At 40.7% G+C, this 19,911-nt stretch overlaps 1 protein-coding gene across 1 annotated transcript in view; it reads left to right on the forward strand.

The window, feature by feature from the left end:
- The window catches only part of DOCK1 (dedicator of cytokinesis 1), a 329,394-nt gene that overhangs the window by 192,243 nt on the left and 117,240 nt on the right, over positions 1-19,911 (forward strand). Inside the window, exon 29 of the mRNA XM_059821380.1 lies at positions 5,465-5,559. Coding sequence (XP_059677363.1) covers positions 5,465-5,559 — 95 coding nt within the window. The remainder of the gene's footprint in view (positions 1-5,464; positions 5,560-19,911) is intronic.

Consider the following 19,911-nt stretch of genomic DNA (forward strand, 5'->3'; position numbering starts at 1 on the left):
CCAAGCTAAATGCAGCTAGGGGAGTGAAAATAGTGGGTTTAGCATACAGAAAAGACATGAGTGTTGAGGTTAATCAAGCCAAATATTTCTGTACTTTTAAAGTGGTTCAAACCATTTGGCTCTGGGAAAGGCAAACTAATTACAGGGGTTTACATGGAAAAAGGTAAAAGCAGTTTGCTCTTGAAATGTGAAATGAAAAAATGCGGAGAGAAAAATACTGGTTAGGAAATCTGTGATTATTCTAATGGCAATAGAAGTGTTTATTTCTTGAAGTCTCGCTTTTTTGGTCTAAATTGTCTGGAAGGTGGTTCTGTAGGTCAGATCTTTCTTCGTGAAAACAAGGGAGTAATTATGTATTTGAAATTTGGCAAGTGGTCTATTTATAATCACTTGTTATAAGAGTTTGATTTATGTGCATGCAGTGCACTGGGATACATGAAGAATCACATCTTGCTTTTGTCTTGACTGTGTATTCATCCCTTTCAGCATGTTCTTGGGCTGTGTAGCTGAAATTGTTCTGTACTGTTAAAATCATATTTTCCATCAGCATGTGTACTATTTGACTACTTGTTTTCCACTGTTATGCCACATGACTATCGTTTGTTTTAGCAGATATGCTAATCTAAACTTGGTCAGTTGCTGCAAGACTTTTTATGTCTTAATTAAAATGTACCTTTTAAATGTTCTAATATTGTTGTTGTTTAAATGATAATGTGTGTTAGTGGAAACTAAAGTACACAGTGAGCCGGTAAAACATTAAATGGGTAATATGTTAATGGTAGAAAATGCTGTCTTAAACTGATTTTAAAGTGTAAATAATATAAATGAAGGTGTGGAGGTAGAAGGGCAGAATATTAATCCTGTGATAAAAGGAAACTACAGTGAGTAAACTAATCTTTCTTTTTTTTTTTTTCTTGTAAACACAAATAAAACTGAGTTAACGTTTAGGACAAAAGGATGAAGATACAACCTGGTTTCTCTGTTTAAGAGAAAAGCTTACATAACCTTTTCAGTGAGAACCAAACCGAGGAGTTACTGTATTTCTCCATAGATGAGATTTCATTGTTAATTTGAAACCCAAACCTTGTTCACTGTTTTATGTTTCACCATCAGAATTGAAGCCCCATGAAGCTCTCCCAGGAGCATTGCCTCCTTTACCGTTACTGGTGCTGTGGTTCAAGTTTGCCCGTGTTCCTCTCTTAGAGCTTTTGTTTTCTTCTGTCTTCAGTGGTGGGATGCTACTGAACTGTACTTCATGTGTATAGTCCTTAGTACTGTATGGTTTGGATGGAAAAAACCGCTTTCCCTACATCTTCATTTAACTTTTCATGCTTTTTCCATCTCTTTTTAGTCCGACAATTTTTGGAGCCAGGACCATTGGACTCACCCGTTAGAGCTTAGATCCAGAAGTGTTTTCATTTAAACTCAATTTCCCTACAGATGGAGGTGGTAACTGCATCTCCTATTACAGAGTTTTCAGTTTAATCGCAAAGGCATAAAGAAGCAGTGATTTAGAACTGAAACTAGATTAATTCAAACAGTATGCATAGGTTTTTCTTGAAAAAAAATTAAATGAAAAAGGGAGAAGTTAAGTGAAGCTGTGGTTGCTTCTTCACATTGGAGACCCTTAAATCTTTCTTCAACATGTTCTCTTGCTCAACCAGAAGTTATAAGCCTGGTGCTGGAACTGCTTAGAGGAAACTTTATGGCCTGTGTTATGTACATGTCAGTTTTAGATTATTATAATGGCCTTATTTGGCCTCAAAAATCTTACAAAAGATGAGATGGAATGCAATAAAACCACTCTTGTCTCTCTCTGCAGAATATATTGTTTAGCTTCATTAAGGTATTTCTGTTCAAAGAGGAATTTCTTACTGTCAAGCCTACTATCATCCTGAGATGAAACATCATCTGAGATCAGTGAGGTTATTTCTGGGACTAACTGATCTCTCTCCCCTTTTTACCTGGTAAAATTTATATTCAGTTGAGACATACGTGGTATTAGTTGACAGAAAAATATATGTTAATGTTTTGCCATGTGGAGTATCTCAGAAGTATTCCTCCCTAAAGGCGTTCAAGACGACGTCCTGGAGTCAGTGAAGTATATAGAAAGACAAACTCCACAGGGTGTTTTAGATTACAGATTTCTGCACCTCCGTTTTCTTCTCCCCCTTTAATACTTTGCACCCCTAGACTTTGGGTTTTAATGGGAGTGCGTGCCTTGGTGAGTATCGTACGTCCTTCCGTGACAAGCTTTGACTAACCGTTGATGCGAGCGGGTGATTGTATGGCTTAAGCAGACTCTTCTTTGAGGCATGTGACGTGAGGGTCGTGGGGGATGGCCCGTGGTGGTGGGACCCCGCAGAGGCAGCCCACCCAGAGCCATCCACAGCGGTGGAGAGTGGACTTCCAGAGACAGCCTCAGTAGCGGAGCTCAGCGGAGGTTAGGCTGTTGTCCTGAAAAGCTGTAGCTGAGCATGTTTGCCATCTGACTGCTGTACCTCAGGACTCAGCAAAGCTGAAATTTTCATCAGTTCGGCCTAAAGTTTTTTCCTATCGACTTCCTACATGTTTTAGCTAGTTATTTTTATTAAGCTTGAGAATTTATTGAAGAACCTCTTTGAAATCCAGGTCGTGAAAAATATAAATAGTGATACAGGTGAACTGGGGTGTGATGCTCAGCAGTCCGGGGGAGATGGAATTGTCTAAGCCTCCTTAGTCACCGTCTGCCCACTTACAGGGTGGACCTTCCTCGCTTTTCTTTCTGTAACTGGATGGGAATCATGAAGGGGTCCCATCCACTGTGAATTTTGCTTCCTTGGGATATTAAATAGGATTTGTATTTGTAGTTGGAGAGAGATCAGGAGCCCTTGCTCCTTTAGTACAGGTTTCTATCATTTTTTGATGTTCGGAACAGTTTGTCCTGCATCTAGGTATACTGAAAATAAGCAGGGTCTACAGCGGCACAGCATGAACTGATAGCCCCCCTTCCGCTCCCACCCTCCCAAAAAAAGCTGGGTTTTGCTCACAATATGAGGTTAATTTATATAGAATCATATAATCATATAGGTTGGAAAAGACCTTTAAGATCATCGAGTCCAACTAAACCATTTGCTTTTCTATAAGAAAGATAAAATGGAAAAGAGAGCAGTATTACGAATACATAAAATACGGGTAAGCATGAGAAGCTTTTTATTTGATCAATAATTAGATTAGTTGTTATAGAGCATTATTTAAAGTACCTGGGTGAAAGCAGGACTATTAAAATGTAAATATCAGTAGATTAAAACGTAGAGCTGAATCAGCAAAGTAGGTCAAATCATGCGTGGCACAACCTCCAGGGTCAGTAACCAACGCGAGTCATCAACAAAGTGTTTGAAAATTCATCCACCGTCACGTGCAGCTTGATCAGCAAAGTCTGCAGCGACTCAACAGCTGAAACTGGTGACAAATCAAGTGTAAGGCAGGGTTTGCTGTAAGAAATCAGGAAAGTATGCATCTCTAGTCATGAAATATTAAGGGGAAAAAAAAGCCCAGCGAGTTCAAATCTGCCCTCTTGGATAGGTGATGACCCTTCCCATGGAGCCACTTCCACTGACGTTTCAATTACTGAGCTGGGAAGCAGCTTCGGTGAGAAAATCACCCGATACCTGCAGCCGTAAAAAAGCACACGCTCAAAGGAGGTACTGTGCAATGCTTGGGCAGCAAAATATGCAACGTGATTATTAGAAATTATATAACTCTTTCGCCAAAATACGTGAAAAATGAGCAGTAAAGTATGCAGTTTGATCTCTTAAATGAAGACACATTTTCCTGAGCTAGTGGAGTGTGTGGCTGGGATGAATTTTGCCTTATACAACAGTAACATCTCATTAACCACGAGCAGTTCCAAATTTTATCTCAATCCTGTTAATGTCAAAACATCTTTACTGATGTTGTGTTGTTGGGAGTGATTTTGGTAAAATAACAGAGGAGTTATTTTACTAATATTAGACATTTTTTGGGTTAAAATGTGCCTTTCGGGGCTGCTGATGCTTTGTTTGCCCTCTTTGGCCTGGGTGTCTCCTTGGGTACCAGGAGCTGGGATGCAAAGCATCCCAAAGGAACCTTTGTGCTATGCACATGGCAGAGCTGAGTAGCCTGGAAATTCACGTTGTTTTGTGATCTCGACATTGTGTCCTTAGGATGTCTGCAGCTCTCTGCTTCCCACTGACTGTGAGTTTCTGAGGCAGGAAAAACATCTTAACAGAACAACGAATCTAAAGATAAAATGTGACGAAGAGGCTGGCTCTCACACATGAAGAAATACGTATGAGAGCAGCAACTTCTTATTTGTTTCTCACTGAAAAGGTTACATAAAAACCAGCCTTAGTTAAAAGTCCAGTGAATGTAGCATTTTGGGTTTTTTTGTAGGCATTTGACATTTTAAAGATAGATGAGATAAATACCATTGCTGAGAAGCTGTAGCAAAGGAAAAATATTCTAACCTTGGAATAAAAGTTCATTTTTATCTCTGCGTGAAGTGGATCAAGGACTTTTTTCATTAAGTTCTTTTTTCCCCCTTCATCTTTCTCCAAGCATTTGATACTGCTCAAATTGTTAGATAGCAATTATAGATTCCCAAATTGTAGAAGATGATTTACATTGTAGCGTACATGAGGTCTCTGTTCCAAAGAGATGTTTGTTTATATCTGTGTAGAAATAAATTGGTTTATGCTACTAAATTAACGTAGTTCTGGGTCAGGTTTTCACTGGGAGAAGCAATTACTGCTGCTCCCTTTAGGGAGAGAGTCTCTCCTAGTTTCAGGATGGCCAACCCATTGCTGTTGTCTACCCCAGGCCGGGGGTAACGTGCACTGCCAGACTTACCTGAATCCCGTTTTGAGGCAGAGCAGGTATTTTTTAATAAACAGATAATCTTGATTTCAGGCAAGATAAAATTTCAGGAGGATATTCGCAAGAGGAGGGAAATCTCATCAACTGACTCCAGGGAGATTTTGTTAGTGTAATCGTAAGATTAATTTTAGTATCTTTGGTTTTTTCTCTTCCCATGTACCAGTATGCTTTTAACAACTTTCCATCATACGCCAGGCGTGTGTCGTGGTGTGTATGCTGCGATGCGCACTGCAAAAGAAGGGACTGTGAGACTTTCTCTATTGCATAGAAAAGAATTTTTTTTCAGCAGAAACTGCCTTTGGATAACTGGCAAACCAGTGCTTGTTCCTGAGTAATACCATGGGTTGTTTACAATGGAGTATTACTGTTGTTGTATATTGTAGAATTTATGTACATCGTATATAAGTATGCCTTAGTAGAATTTATGTATGTTGTATATGAATAATGGCTTTTTTATGAAGCAGAACAGTAAGACACCTTTGGAATCTAGTCATTAATAACTGACACTATCACTTGTATTTTTTGGTCTAGAAGAGTGGTCATTTCCAAACATTTTCTCTTCTTTTAGGATTTTCTGATGGAAACATTCATCATGTTCAAGAATCTCATTGGGAAGAATGTCTATCCCTTCGACTGGGTTATAATGAACATGATGCAGAATAAGTAAGTATCGAGGAAAAAGCACTGTAGCTTTCTGAGATGGCTGTTTCATGTTTGATCTGAAACAACAGTGTTGCTTGGAAACAGTAAAACACAATGCGGCAGCTAGGGTGGTGGGTTCTTTTTTTTCCTCTGTGATGCAAATAATTATTTTAAAATTGGCTTTGGAGATTGCAGGGCAGTGCTTTAGTGGCCTGTTTTGGGGCTCTTGGAGTCCAGCACAAATTAAGAGTGGCATCGTTCTGAGAACCAGAATTTTGGAACAGACTGCAGATTCAGTGGGGATCTGTGTTTACCTTAGAATAATTAAATTTATTCCTTTGGGGGTAAATGATACATTTTGTATATAACCACCAAAAACTAGCAGTTATCATATGCTGACATAGAATTGTATCTTCTGGAATGTTTTCAGTGGTATTAACAAGAAAGAATTGAAAGGACATTTTAAACCCAGATTCCATCAGCCTGGTAATGAAGAGACAGGCTGCAGATGTTTCTAATACCCATTTTTTTTCCTCAATAATTGCAGCTTTGTCATTATTTAGCATGATTTTGTGCAATATTTTATGTTTGTGACATTTATTACGTGTGTCAAATGCTTTTATGTGTACTGTGATGAAAGTATAAGGAAAAAACATTGTATTTACTAGTTGCCTGGAGAAATCTCTTCTGTGCTTACTGGTAGCTACCATGGCTATAAAGTTGTCAGTGTTTACTTATATAAAATCCTGAACCACAGTTCTTACTCTCGTTATAAAAAGGCACCGTAACTTTAATCTTGACTTCTGAAGTCTCCTTAACCGCCTAATAAAATCCGTTCTGAATAAATATGAGTTAGGAGATTCAGCCATCATTCGAGTCGTACCCATTGGTTATGGATGCGCAACTCTAGAGCGTGGTTGCGGCTTGCAGAGCACCTGCTTTTTTAAGTGAAGAGCCCTTTGAGATTAGCTGATGAGGAAGATCTAGAACCCCTTGGGTTTCTTTTCTTTTTTTAATTTTGAAGGTGGTTTTGGTTCAATATCTCCAACTGTCTCATGAGTCGTCTTGCGGGTGCTTGGGAAACCCCCACAGCGTATGTTACCTGGCGTCCTTTTGAACCAGACACCACCTTTGTGCTTCGCTGAATTTTTTAAGAGATTGAAATACGAATGGGAAGGTATGCGTTCGCACTCTATTAATGCCAGTTAACCAGTCACACGGCGATTACCGTGGTGTGAACAATATTGCGATGACTCTTCTCCCAGATATAAAGAAGATGGGTGTTCCTCGTATTATCGTCACGATATTGCAAATGACCTCTCAGTGTTCATTTGAGTGGAGATTTGACCTCAGTTTTGGGGGTTTTTTTAGCTGTGGAATTATGGTCATAGAAACGTAAGAGCAAAAGTGTAGAAGCTGCCTTTCCCTCCCCACCGTTTTATCTTTAAAGCACAAAGGTATTCTTGCCAGGCGGTTCCTCCCTCTGAAAATTTGGAGTAATACAAAGTGTGATGCAGAGGTCCGCAGTTAGGGTAGGGGCTTTGATTTTCTGATCCTTAAAAATAGTCTTGGCATTTTCCCATGCTGAACATTAAGTCCTGAAGAAGCAGAAATGGGATGTGTTGTTAAGATCTTTGATTCTTACTTAATAACCTCAGTACCCATAGCATATTTGAGTAGTATTTAAAGTTAAAAACAAAAACGTTTTTCAAGTCTTTCTGGTGTTGATGAGTATCTCCAGAAGTGCTAAAGGGGGTTGTTCATCTCTAATTTACAAGTTCATTTTCATGACGCCAGCTCGTTTGTAAATGCTTCTGAATTGATTTGAGCGTTTTTAATTTTTCCTGTTGAAGCTAACGTGGTTTCCAAAACCAGAAAGTTGCATTGCAAAATACCTTTTTGTCCATCTGGTCCATTTATTTTCGCCCCTATAAACCTTTATTGAAGAAAACTAGGAAGAAATTTAAGAACAAATTCTGCCTTTTAAAGCTACCGCGTCCTCTCAATAGAAATAACTCGGAATTTGCCACTTTTGCAAAGCACTTGTTTCTGCAGAGCGAGTATTTCTGTGCCATAAGCCAAATTAAGTGAGCTAATTTTTAACTATATCCCGAATGTTTGTGAGTTCATTTGTTTCTCTGCATGAAACATATCTGGCAGTGTGAAACAAAGGGGAAAAAAAAAAACCTAGCTGGAAGTTAGAGCTCTAAGCCTCCTCTGCGTGCAGCGGAGAGACCAGTCCCTTAGGACGTATCTCTTCACCTTCACGGCACGGACAGCCCGGGCAGCTCCTCTCCACGCGATGGTTTGTTTCCAGATAGTTAACAGTGGATTAAAATATTCTGGCTGAGATAGGGTTGTAGCTCCGGGGAAGAGCGTATAGCTATGGGTTGTAGCATGTCCAGAGAAGGGCGACGGAGCTGGTGAGGGGTCTGGAGCACAAGTGTGATGAGGAGCGGCTGAGGGAGCTGGGGGTGTTCAGTCTGGAGAAGAGGAGGCTGAGGGGAGACCTCATCGCTCTCTACAACTGCCTGAAAGGGGGTTGTGGGGAGGTGGGTGTTGGCCTCTTCTCCCAGGTTCCTCCCTCTGACAGGACAGGAGGAAATGGCCTCAAGTTACCCCAGGGGAGGTTTGTGCTGGATATTAGGAAAAATTCCTTCCCTGAGAGAGTGGTGAAGCATTGGGACAGGCTGCCCAGGGAGGTGGTGGAGTCACCATCCCTGGAGGTGTTCAAGGAACGTATGGACGTGGCACTGCAGGACATGGTTTAGTGGGCATGGTGGGGTTGGGTTGGTGGTTGGACCTGATGATCTTACAGGTCTTTTCCAACCTTAATGATTCTGTGAAGAGGGGAAACAGAAATGCGTGTGAACAACTGTAGTACAGGGAATATTTGCAAATACGTGTTTAGTTAAAATTTAGTCCTACACTTCTTTGAACTTTACTAGTAGGATTCCTACACACATAAATAAACGCACACTCATTAATAGTCACAGAAATTACGCATTCTATATACTTTGCACGCATGTTTTTGGTACAGTGCATCAAAACTTCAGGGTACTATCTCTTTCCTGTCCCTGCAGTATGCTGTGCCATGCACAGATTACTTCCCATGCTCAGCGTGCTTTGTTTCAATAACACAGATAGTCACGCTGTGTTACCACCTATTGTTACCTGCTGAAATGAACACAAAAATCTTCATGTCTAATGAGATAATTGTTACTTTTCTGTTCTTAGATGTGCCACTTAGTACTCTATTTACTGACTTCTCTAATTTAATTAAAAATACAGTCTGTTGTAGCAGAGCAATTTGTTAATTACGAGTCCAAGGTTTTGAATGTCACCAATTTCATGTAATCCGTTGGTTTGCACCAGTATGTTCAAGGTGGCACTGGTTTGCTGACCGCTGATCAGATGCAGCAAGACACGGTAGTCCCAGTGTAGGTTCATCAGGTGCTGTGTGATGTAAGTTGTCAGAGGGGGGAAAAGAAAAGGATATTCAAACTGATGCTATGGCTTTTCATTTCACTGTCAAGTTTTGGTCCGAATCAGCTGCTGTTTTACAGTAAAAAAACATCCAAGCAACAGAGATGGGAAGAAACATTGATGACAGGGTGACAGAGATGAATAATAGACCATAACGCGTTACGATTGAAACAGCTACTTCTAGGAGAAGAGCAAGAGACTGTTTAAACCAAAAAGCTGAATGCCTAAAAGGCCAATGCCTACCGGCACAGTACTTGTAGGGGTGGTTGATTGCAAAGAATATCCAAATAGTATTGAATAATTAAGTCTTCGTCCATATGTTGTCTTGAAATGGCCATTGCTTTTGGGTAAATGTAAAGGAGAGAGAAGACAGAGCGGCAGAAAGAGAGGAAATGGTCTTCAGACACATAAAATTTTGCAGCAGAGCAGATGGGAATGGCCTTTGCATAGCCACGTTGAGTTGCTAAGAAGTAGCAAGAAACATTCAAATTTGAGGCTGGGGGACATAGTCTAGCAGCGAGTGCTGCAGTGGATTGCTTGCGGTGTTGTGAAGTCTCCAGCAGCAGAGGTATTTAAAAACAGTTTGACAAGCATCTGTTAAGGTGGCAGTTATAATTTAGGGAAAAGGGGAATAGACTAAGTGATCTCCAGAGAGTCGTCTGAGCCCTGTCACTCTGTACTGGATGGTGGATGCTGGGCTGGGACTCGGAGGTGAACTTCGCAGTGGCAGGTAGCAGCGCGTCTGAAGGATCTGCAGCGTCAGTTCGGTGAAGGCTGGCCCTGTGCTTTGGCAGAGACCTGCTGCCGTGCTCGGCCGCCCCGGGGGTCCGTGCAAGGAATCCCCTGCCTTCTGCTCTGGTGTTTCAGCGGGTATCCATCGCTCAGCGCTATTCCTCCGTGTTGGACTACGTTAGGATTATGTCTAGTTTAAATTTATGTAGCTTTTCATCTGTTGGGTTTTCTTTTTCAACGGGAATTTTTAAGCCTGGTAAACTCCTGGCAAGTGGTTCCTAAATGTAATCATGATCACAGTGCCTAAAAATAAGGATGAGCTAAGACAACTTTAAAAGAAAAAACTACTTGTAGTTTTAAATATTGCTGTTGGAAATTGCTAATAATTTTCTTTCAGATACTTGGGCACCTTTAAATTACATCTGCCGGGCACCTTTAAATTACATCTGCTGCAAGGTTTATATGCGTACATATTTTCAGGAAGAGTTATTCCTATTAAGGTAAAGGCATAATATCACTGGATTAAAAGGAAGCGGTTTTATCACCCGTCTTGACAGCTACTTCGACGGCCGCTTTGTAGCAATCCACCAGATGCTGGATAATGAAATTTAGGCCTGATCTTCAGCCACCGCGGTATTTCTGTCACGCAGGTCTCTGATAAACTGTGATAGCTGTATTTAATAGTTGTAAGGAGTCAGGAGGTTTTCCTGAGTTTCAGAATAGGGATGAGGAGAGCTTTGGAGGCAGAATCTTCACTCCAGGCATCTCCGGCAGGAAAACACACTCGAGGAGTTTTAACTGTAAAAGTCGTTCTAAAAAAAGGAGGTGTTTTGTATTGTTTACATTTTTCCCTTCTAGATCATGTTTAGAAATGATTCAGAAATGTTTTAGAAATTGTTTTTAACTTTTGTCATAAGCTGACAAGCTAAACTTAGGTTTCTCTTAAACAGATAACTCAGAACATGAAAACAGTTCCTCTCCACGTTTCTGTAAATGAAAGTAATTTAGTCTTTGGTCTTACTTCTGGCATTTGAGACAATCAGTTCCTTTGGTAGACCTTATGATATATTAATTTGTCACTACTACTTTCATCTGCAGCTGTTCCAGTGGAAGCTGAGTTGCCTATGAAAAATGAATTTGATGTTTTCTGTTCTATTTTTTGTGTCTAATGTCCACATTTACATAAAATACCTGGTTATTTTGCCTTTTGAAGTCAGAAAAAAAGGGACGAGATGTTTCTCAGTGAGAATGAGGTTTCTTGTGCCCACATATTTTTTCCCAGAGGAAAAATATCTTGCCTTGCGGGGAGAATCTGGCAGGTGTTACCTGCTCCCCACTAGCGCTGCATTGGCTTTGCAGGTGGGTGAAGTTGTGTTTCTTCCCGAAAACCCAGACCCGAATCTTAATGAATTTTCCTATGTGAAAAAGGAAAAAAATCTTGCCAAGAAGAGGAAGAAGGCTCAGGGAGAGACGTCTGGTAAACATGTACCTTTTTACTGTTGCTGGAGTGGCTTGTCCAGGTTTATTTTTGGAGCTTCCAGGGAAATGTAGGTTGTTCTGCTCCGTGGTTGTCATAGCAGTACCTGTCAGATCTATACTGCGCTTTCAGAATTAACTTCAGCTATGTATGTGACTATCCATCAATAGTGTGCGAACACTGAAGTGGTTATGAACTGAAGCAAGTTTTGCGTAACTGTGAACCTTAAAATGTAGTACAGGCTTCAGTTCCCTGAGAGTTATTCATACTGACAAGTAACCCAACACCAAAATAAAATTGGGATTTAGATTACTGAAATTTTGCTTAATTGCAATGTTCTGCTAGATTTTATACAGGCATATAGAGACAAAAACACTAATGTTTTTAATAAATGTATGAAAATAGGCTCTTCGTACTTACATAATTGACCAGTCAAGTCACATCTGTCAAAATCTGTGCAAGTTCAAAAGCTCTTATTTAAAATCCATCCCAAGCTCCTGATGGATGGAGGGGTTGTTTTCACAACAGGGGGAAATAGTCCGGAAGGATGACAAAGATTCTGGATAGAAAACTACAGAAAATGCAGGAACACAATGCAGTTTTACAGACTATCAATTAATATCAGACATATGGGGTTGGGGGAGGAAGCACAACAAAACTTTGAAATCATTGCCTCATTTTCCAGAATCCGTGCACATGTACAATGTTCAAGCCTGCATTAATACCACGTTCAAAGAGATTAGTAGTAGATGTGACTTGAAAGCTTGCACTTATAACTGGGGCACCGATCATTAAAATATTTACTCCATATGTGTTGATACGGAATATGGTAACTGTTTTACATTTCCAGTTAGGATATTGTGATGAAGAAAGTGTTTGAAATGCAATTATCTTTTAGGAGGAGAAGGGATGCGTTGTTTCAAGAAGAGTCTGAACAGTAGGAAAAGCTTTGATTAGAAGGAATTGGTGCTACTTCTCCTGACTATTAATACATTTCCTATAGGATTCTGTGCTTACTTATTTAGAAAGTTTAAGAGTACAGACATGCACCTTGAACAACAAAATGATTTTATTTAGGGATGGAATAAAATAAGGCTGCAAATGGGAGCAATTTTGTTTTTTAGTGCCAAATGTTTTTCTGTATAGAAAAACCTCCCACTATTTACCATGTATAGGTTGAGGATAAAAATTTTCAAAAGCATGAAACTTTCTTAGGAGCCATTTTTCAGAATTAACTCAGGTGCCCAAAAGTTTGGTCTTCATCTTTAAATAAAATAGATGAATGCATGTAGATAAATTATATAAAGATACAGTTGCTGTACATGGAGGGAATTTTTTTGCTGTCCATAAGACCTGGTTGCATAATGCGCTGACCTTTTCAGTAAAGGCCTTGAAGGATTTTTGGTTTAGTACTGTACCTGTCAAATTAACTGGACCTGGGAGTAAAATGCATGTACTTGCCTATGTTTAAAATAACACAGGGGGTTTTTTTCTTACTCAAAAGACTGAGATTCCTTGAGGGAATATGCTTCAGCAGGTGCTCTTTTCCCTTGATGGCTTCCGTAGCAGGAGGAAAGGAAGCGTCCCCCGTAGCAGGTTAATTTATCCCAGCCATTAGGAGGTAGAAATGTTGTGCCTGGCATAGTTGGTATATTGATAACGGCACTGTCATGAGAATTTATGAACAGTTGGGGGTTTGGCAGTCCAGTGGATTTAACGGGTCTGTTTTTCTCCTTTATTTCTGTAACCTGCGATCACTTATGCTAGAGAAGTTGAGTAGCAGCCTTGGCGCCAGTGAAGCTGCCAACATTGGGGGTGTATGGGTGAGATGTTGCAGCCCCCTCCCAGCCCCCCAAAAACATCTGCTGCTTCTCTGAGCGCTCCCCCTGCCCATTTGTATCACGATTAATCTCTTCTGGGGTCTAGAGGTGGACTAATGATTTCCAGTACTAAAATAGTTACCATTTTGATCATTATTATATAGTCTAAATCATGGGTTTCATGTGTTTTGAGACATGTGTTTGGTTTTTGGTGAAGGCGTGCTGCAGCGAGGAAGGTGGGCTTGGTCTGGGTGATGGTGTCGAGCGTCCGCTGTGACTCTGCTTGTTCTCTCTCTTACTGTTATGCTTCCCCTGGCAAACCTATTTTTCTGTCCCTAACGCGTGGATGGGATTTGCTCTCCTCCTGGGAATGTAGATCTCTGTACCACACCATCTTTATAAAATCAGGTGAAGGCTGTTGCAGGTGTAGTTCATCCTAAAACCCAAGGGCGATGGTGCGTTTAATTTTGCTGGAGAAAGAATGATCCTTATTCAGTACTCGCTTCAGAAATATCACCGTGGAGCATTAGAATAATATGCACACCTTCATTGTTCAGCAGTAGTTAACGTCTTCTCAAAATATTTCTGATATATTCCATGACACTTCAACCTTTTATTTGCCACAAGAAAATGACGGTGACTTTAAAGAAGAGAATTGCGTGTTGGAGAACATCTCTTCCTGAACTAGAAAGAAACACATAGGGATAAAACGATCCCAACTGCTGGTGTTCTTGAGCTCAAGTTCTATATATGAAGGGTAAAAAAAAGTGAACGAAGGGGGTTTTTTAGAGTTTTTGTCCTTCTTTTCTTCTGTTACAAGGCCTTGCTATTTTTGGCTCCTTGCAAAGTTTTAAGTAGCAAGACAGTCTTAAGGATTAGACCTGGCAATATACCTGTTCGTTAACTGGTTATCCTCCTTTGAGTGGTGGCACATTTAATCCCTTCAAGACATTTTGAACGCTACGTGTATCTTGTGAAGCTTCAGAACTGGAAAGAGATGTGTGAATTTAGAATAATACTTCGTCCAGAGGACTTCCCATGTTACTGTTGTGGTTTTACAGTCAGGGTGTTTCATGGGGTGTCACTGCTTGGTAGCTACTAAACCAAAAATCTGCCCTGCTGGTCATCTTCCTTGATATATTTTACCAACTCTTAAATATTTGTTCTGCAAACAGGTAATGAGCAACTGAGAGCACCTCACAGTCTGTTGTTTTCAGAAGCGGCTCAGAAATGTGATACTTTAAAAGAAAAATAGGGCATAGAAGCTCTATGCAACCAAGCAGAAATAGCAGCTTGGCCTAATGGTTACAATAAACAAAAGCAAGATACCATTGCAAATAGCTTTTTCTTCCTCAGTTCCTGGAATCCACACTATGCTGCGCATGTCTGGTTTCTTTTGTTTTTAACAAAGTACTAATAAAGCCAACTAATTATTTTGGATACTTGCACTCTTTTTTTCCCAACTTGCATATATACAGTGTTAAGAGCCCTGGGTTTAATATATTGTTTTGAAAGAAAGCTGCAGGAGGTTATTAGACTATGTGTCATGACAATTCTCTAGTAAGAGTCTAATTGAGATCTGAAGAAGTGTTGCCAAATTAATTTCAAATGGAAAAGAATGATTTGGATATTATTTTCCCTCCTAGAATCTAAACCTGGGTTGGCATTAAAATACTTTGTGATCATTGTACTCATGAGCATATTGTACCAACCAATATATTTATCAGTTTGATTTTTATGCATTTTTTTGGTTATCAAATGGATCGGTTCAAGAAGAATTCAATATATTCCACGCTGAATGGGTGGAATAATTTTTGTCTGGTTTGTGCTCTGATTGTTTCAGGAGTAACAGAAACTCTTTGCAGATTGCATTTAATTCAGATAGATTCTTTAGTGGAAGAGTTCCTTTAATTTAAAATTTTCTGATTCTGAATTTTCTAATTATAACTGAAAAAACCCTAACTCTAATTTTAAATTTTAAATTGTATTTTATAATTCTGAATGTTCTTTTTCTCTTTTGCTGTCTGAATTCACTCTAAAGACCTTGGTGTGTAGATATTCAAAGTTTAGCTGTATATGAGGTTGAGGGAGGTCAGATCACGAACATTTGAATTCACATTATTGTACCAGTGTGGGTGTTTGGGATGAAGCCGCATGTGAGTATTTGCTTTCTCATTTCATGAAGCCTTTGGGGACCATGTGCCTTACAGCTTTGTTCCGCTTTGCCTGGCTCCTCGCATTCAGTTTTGGTGCCAGGTCAGTCTCCCTGCAGCACCGAATTTCGTGGGACCGCCCGGAGGGGTGATTGCTCTCTAGGTTCCCCCAGGAAAATTAAGTATCAGTCGTAAATATGGCAAAAACCAAGACTGAGAAAATGATGATGGTGTCCTTTGGTGGTGGGAGTCCAAAGACCGTTTGAGAGCATCCCGGTTCTCCCTCCTGCCGTGGGGCTGAGGCAGGGCGGTCCAGGGCTGGCAGAGGGTCCCTTCTGCAGGAGCGCGCCGCTCTGACGGGAGCAGGGTTGAAGCTGGACGGCAATCTAGTCCTCTCCTCCCAATTCATTATGCTGGCCGTCAGCCAAAAAGCGTGGAGCCCTTCCCCGTGTGTGCTGTCCTGGTTCTCCCTCGAGCGGCAGAAGGACCACACGCCCTGACGCAGAGTCCCTCCCCAAGACCTCCCTGTGCTGCGCCATCGAGTCAGACTTTGGCTGGTCCCGTGTTTAAATCCAGCTTCCTATTACCTTACGTCCAGTAGTAGGGGAAAAGGTACTACCTTATCATACTGCAGATGGCCTTGTGATGCGTGCAGCATATACACGAGGACACCTGAACCCACCTGAATGTGCTCTTCCACTTATTAATTGAAATTCTGGTGCCCTGACAAGGCAGCCTGTACTCTGGGGCAACTGCCTGGATCGATCCGTTCTGCATATTTAAACAACGGCGTGAAGTGCTGTCCGCATCGCACACCCAAATATGAAATGGCTTCTTTATTTTTGATACAAAATGTATGGCGTGAACAAGAATGTGTGAATACTTGTTTCTTATAAAAGCAGCAGCATGAAGTAGTCAATTAAATGAAGCTGAAGGTGTTAAATCAAAAAGCATGTTAGCAGGACTCCATTTTTACTAACAGTAAAAGCTAGTGTGATGTGATGTCTATTTTTAACACGGAAGGTGTAGCAGTTTTCACTTAAAATCGTTATTTTTCCATGTCAGCTTCATTTAAGTTAATACTATTGCACATTTAAAAATATCTAGTGAGTGAAGAATGTGCTGCTTTTTCACACTTGAGCTTTATGAATCTTTTCCAGTATTTTAAAAAAACCCAATATTTCCATCTTTAGAAGTAACAAAAAATGTTTATTTGTATATTATAAATGGAAGTTCAGGCTTAAATGCTTCTCTTTGCTGTAAAGAAGATTTCTGTAGTTAGCTTTGAAACCAGATTGTAAATTCTATGGCTTTGACCATCAATTAGTGACTTTGTTATTTTCAGCACTTAGGGGTGGGAGAGAAAATGGCCTTTTGGCTGATCAGTTGTATTTCAGAAAGCGTTTTATTTACTTTTCCAGTAAAATCAATTGCTCTGCACTGTAATTCTCCTATTTTCTTTAAATAATATTTTCTTCAACTAGTAATGAAAAAAAGTATCAGAACTACAGAAATTCATGCCCCTTTTCTTCTTCCAAACAAAGACGGAAAATCCCCAGCCTGTTGAATTTCAGATAAGTGGGAGATTTTGCTCTCTCGAGGGATTCCCGTAGGAAACGGGAGCCGCTGGGTGTGTGGACGCCGGAGCGGAGGTGGGTGCAATTGCCACCACACGAAGCAAAGCCCCCAGCAGCAGGATCGGAGAAAACCCTTTGCTCTTTCTTCCTGCTGAGATAGGAATTTCTTCTGAGAGAAAGTTATAATATTGCAAAGGAAAACAGAGTTGAGGACGTGATCCGCTCCTTATGTATCAACAAACATCACAGGGAATATTGCAGTGTGTTGATTCCTGTTGATTTACTTCCCATAGTCAAATCAGTGTCGGTAACGTTCCTAGGTTATTCCTTCTGGCTGCCTTCCATCAATCACCTTTTTGTAATATAGTAATAAAAAATACTGGGAAATAGAAAAAGCTCCGTTACCAATGTCAAGAGCTATCACTCAAGAAATGCAAGGAAAAATGTTATTGATGGTGGTACGAGAAGTCAGGAAGCTTTAAACCTGGGGGATGAGAGACCCTCAAAATCTGCAGGCTTTTGGAGAGGTTTCTCCTTCACACACTGAGACAGCAAGGCCAGCTGTGTGTGTCCCGGTGTAAAGAATACATCAGGTTATAAGACTTTGAGGATTATTAAAGGTTGATCATGATTTTTTCCCTTTTTTTGCCTGGGATATGACTTGTAGGGCTGAGGCAGTGTACAAAGCTGTATCCTTCTATTCTCTGCCCTTTCACAAAATCTCATCTGATTTCTTTTGTCGGGATTTGGTGAAAAATGACGGCTGGATAACATGTAAAGAAATGTTACACAGCCTTCTGGGCTGAGCTGGTTTTTGTTTTGGAAATACCAGTTCGCATTTACGTGTGGTGAGCTGAAAAAGCTTTCCCTGAAGTGGAAGGAATGGAAGGAATAATGTTCTGAGCCACTTCCCTTTGGCCCAGACAAGCCCATGGTCAAGGAAGGGCGAAACGGTGATGTTGGGAAGCTTTTCAGCTTGCTGTGCATCGAGAAGGTCTTTCATTGTGGTTAGCCAAACTACGCCCTATCTCTCATTGCTTGCAGGCTGTGGTGTTTCAGAAGACAGCTAGTCAGAACGGACCAGCCCTTGTGACTCCAAGTCTTGTGCAAAAACCTTAATTTCCCATTTTCTTGTCTTGTAGAGCCAAAAGAGCTGCTTTGTAGGTGAAAGGTGTCCAGAAGCGCCTGTTGGTATCCAGCCTGGGTCCATGCTGGGCTGCTGCTGGCACTGGGATGGCTCCAGCCTCCAACACATTGAACACCATTTCCATTGTGTTTCCTTCTCCTGCTCATTTGAAGGCGAATGGAGTTGTACAAGAACACAAATAATGTCAGAGTATCGATGATAATTTTACTGCATCATTTCAAATGCTGCTGCTTCTTCTGCAAGATTTTTCTGCCATGCATTTGCAGCGTATTAAATGAACATGGTAGGAGGAGTGGCTTGATTAAACAGAGGTGTTGTATGCATCATAAAATAGTACTTTGCTGTTCATGTATGATTTTTTTTTTAATAATTCACAAGAGTAGTGACGAGGACAGTTAGGAATTTAATATAATTTTGGTAAAATATGCCTAAAAACCTGTTTGCTTTTAACTTGCTGACACGTTCCTTTGCTGGGTTTTCGTCTTTTTAAATGACTAACAATTATGTAGCACTTAGGCTTCTGAGAGCAGTAGCCTCGATACACAAAAAAGCCAGCCAGGCCTTTTCTGGGGTTATTAAATTTTGGGATCAGAAGTATTTCATGAACAGATTTTAGAAAACAAGCTTTTACAGTTCAAGTATGAGAAAGCACAGCCAGTGTAGTAATAACTAGAGTTTAAAAAAAAAAAGAAGAAAATTATTCATGCTCTGACATAACAGATTGAACGGTCATGTGTTATTATAGGACAGTAAGAGTTTAAAGTATATTCAGAGAGAAAAGAGGTACCAGATCATTGGCTATCACCAGTATGAAGGTTTATATCACTGAATATGAGGACTGAAAAGTCATCTTCTCTGTCTCTTAATGGCATAGCAGGCATAGATTTAGCTACGCCATTCTTGACAGATGTTTCTCCTTTTTCATCATAAGGATTTGTCTTACAGTTCAGCAGGCACTGCTGCAGCTAGTAAAACAGACATATTGACGGATCTTGGGATGAACAGATTGAAATGACAAGGTATATTCATTATTTTTCAACCTTTACCAAAATGAGAGTGTCCTTAACATACAGGTCATAATTTCTGTTAGGAAATATTAATACTGAGCCACATACTGTCAAAACACTTCTGTGCAACTCCTGTTCTTTGAATGGGTGAGCTGTAAACTTCCAAGATGTTTTTCATTTGGAGTCTTAAAAATGATACTATGAAAGTTATTAAAAGCAAATGTTTTCCTTCTTTAAATTCATTGTATATATGCATTTATCAAAGGCCTGTTGAGCTGCTAAGGATATTTACTGTTCAGTGTATTCGCAGAATCATTAAGGTTGGAAAAGACCTGTAAGATCATCAAGTCCAACCATCAACCCAACACCAAATGTCCTGCAGTGCCACATCCACACGTTCCTTGAACACCTCCAGGGATGGTGACTCCACCACCTCCCTGGGCAGCCTCTTCCAGTGCTTCACCACTCTCTCAGTAAAGACATTTCTCCTAATACCCAGCCTAAACCTCCCCTGGTGCAACTTGAGGCCATTTCCACTTGTCCTGTCGCTTGTCACTTGGGAGAAGAGACCAACACCCACCTCCCCACAACCCCCTTTCAGGCAGTTGCAGAGAGCGATGAGGTCTCCCCTCAGCCTCCTCTTCTCCAGACTGAACACCCCCAGCTCCCTCAGCCGCTCCTCATCAGACTTGTGCTCCAGACCCCTCACCAGCTCTGTCGCCCTTCTCTGGACACGCTCCAGCACCTCAATGTCATTCTTGGAGTGAGGAGGATATGCTTGTGTTTGCTCGGCCAGTGACAGTAGCTTTGATCTCCCAGCTTTTTGGATTTTTGTCCTGCCTTGTATGGGGAAATCTTCCCCCTCTGCCTGTTGCAAGGCAGCACCTAACACCTTCCTATCTCCCTCCAAAGCCTTCCCGGAGCCCGCTGGCACTCTGGCTGCTGGAGGGACTGAGCTCTGGAGGTGCCTCTCC

Source organism: Gavia stellata, chromosome 9 (assembly GCF_030936135.1).
Source record: "Gavia stellata isolate bGavSte3 chromosome 9, bGavSte3.hap2, whole genome shotgun sequence".
Taxonomy (NCBI): Eukaryota; Metazoa; Chordata; class Aves; order Gaviiformes; family Gaviidae; genus Gavia; species Gavia stellata.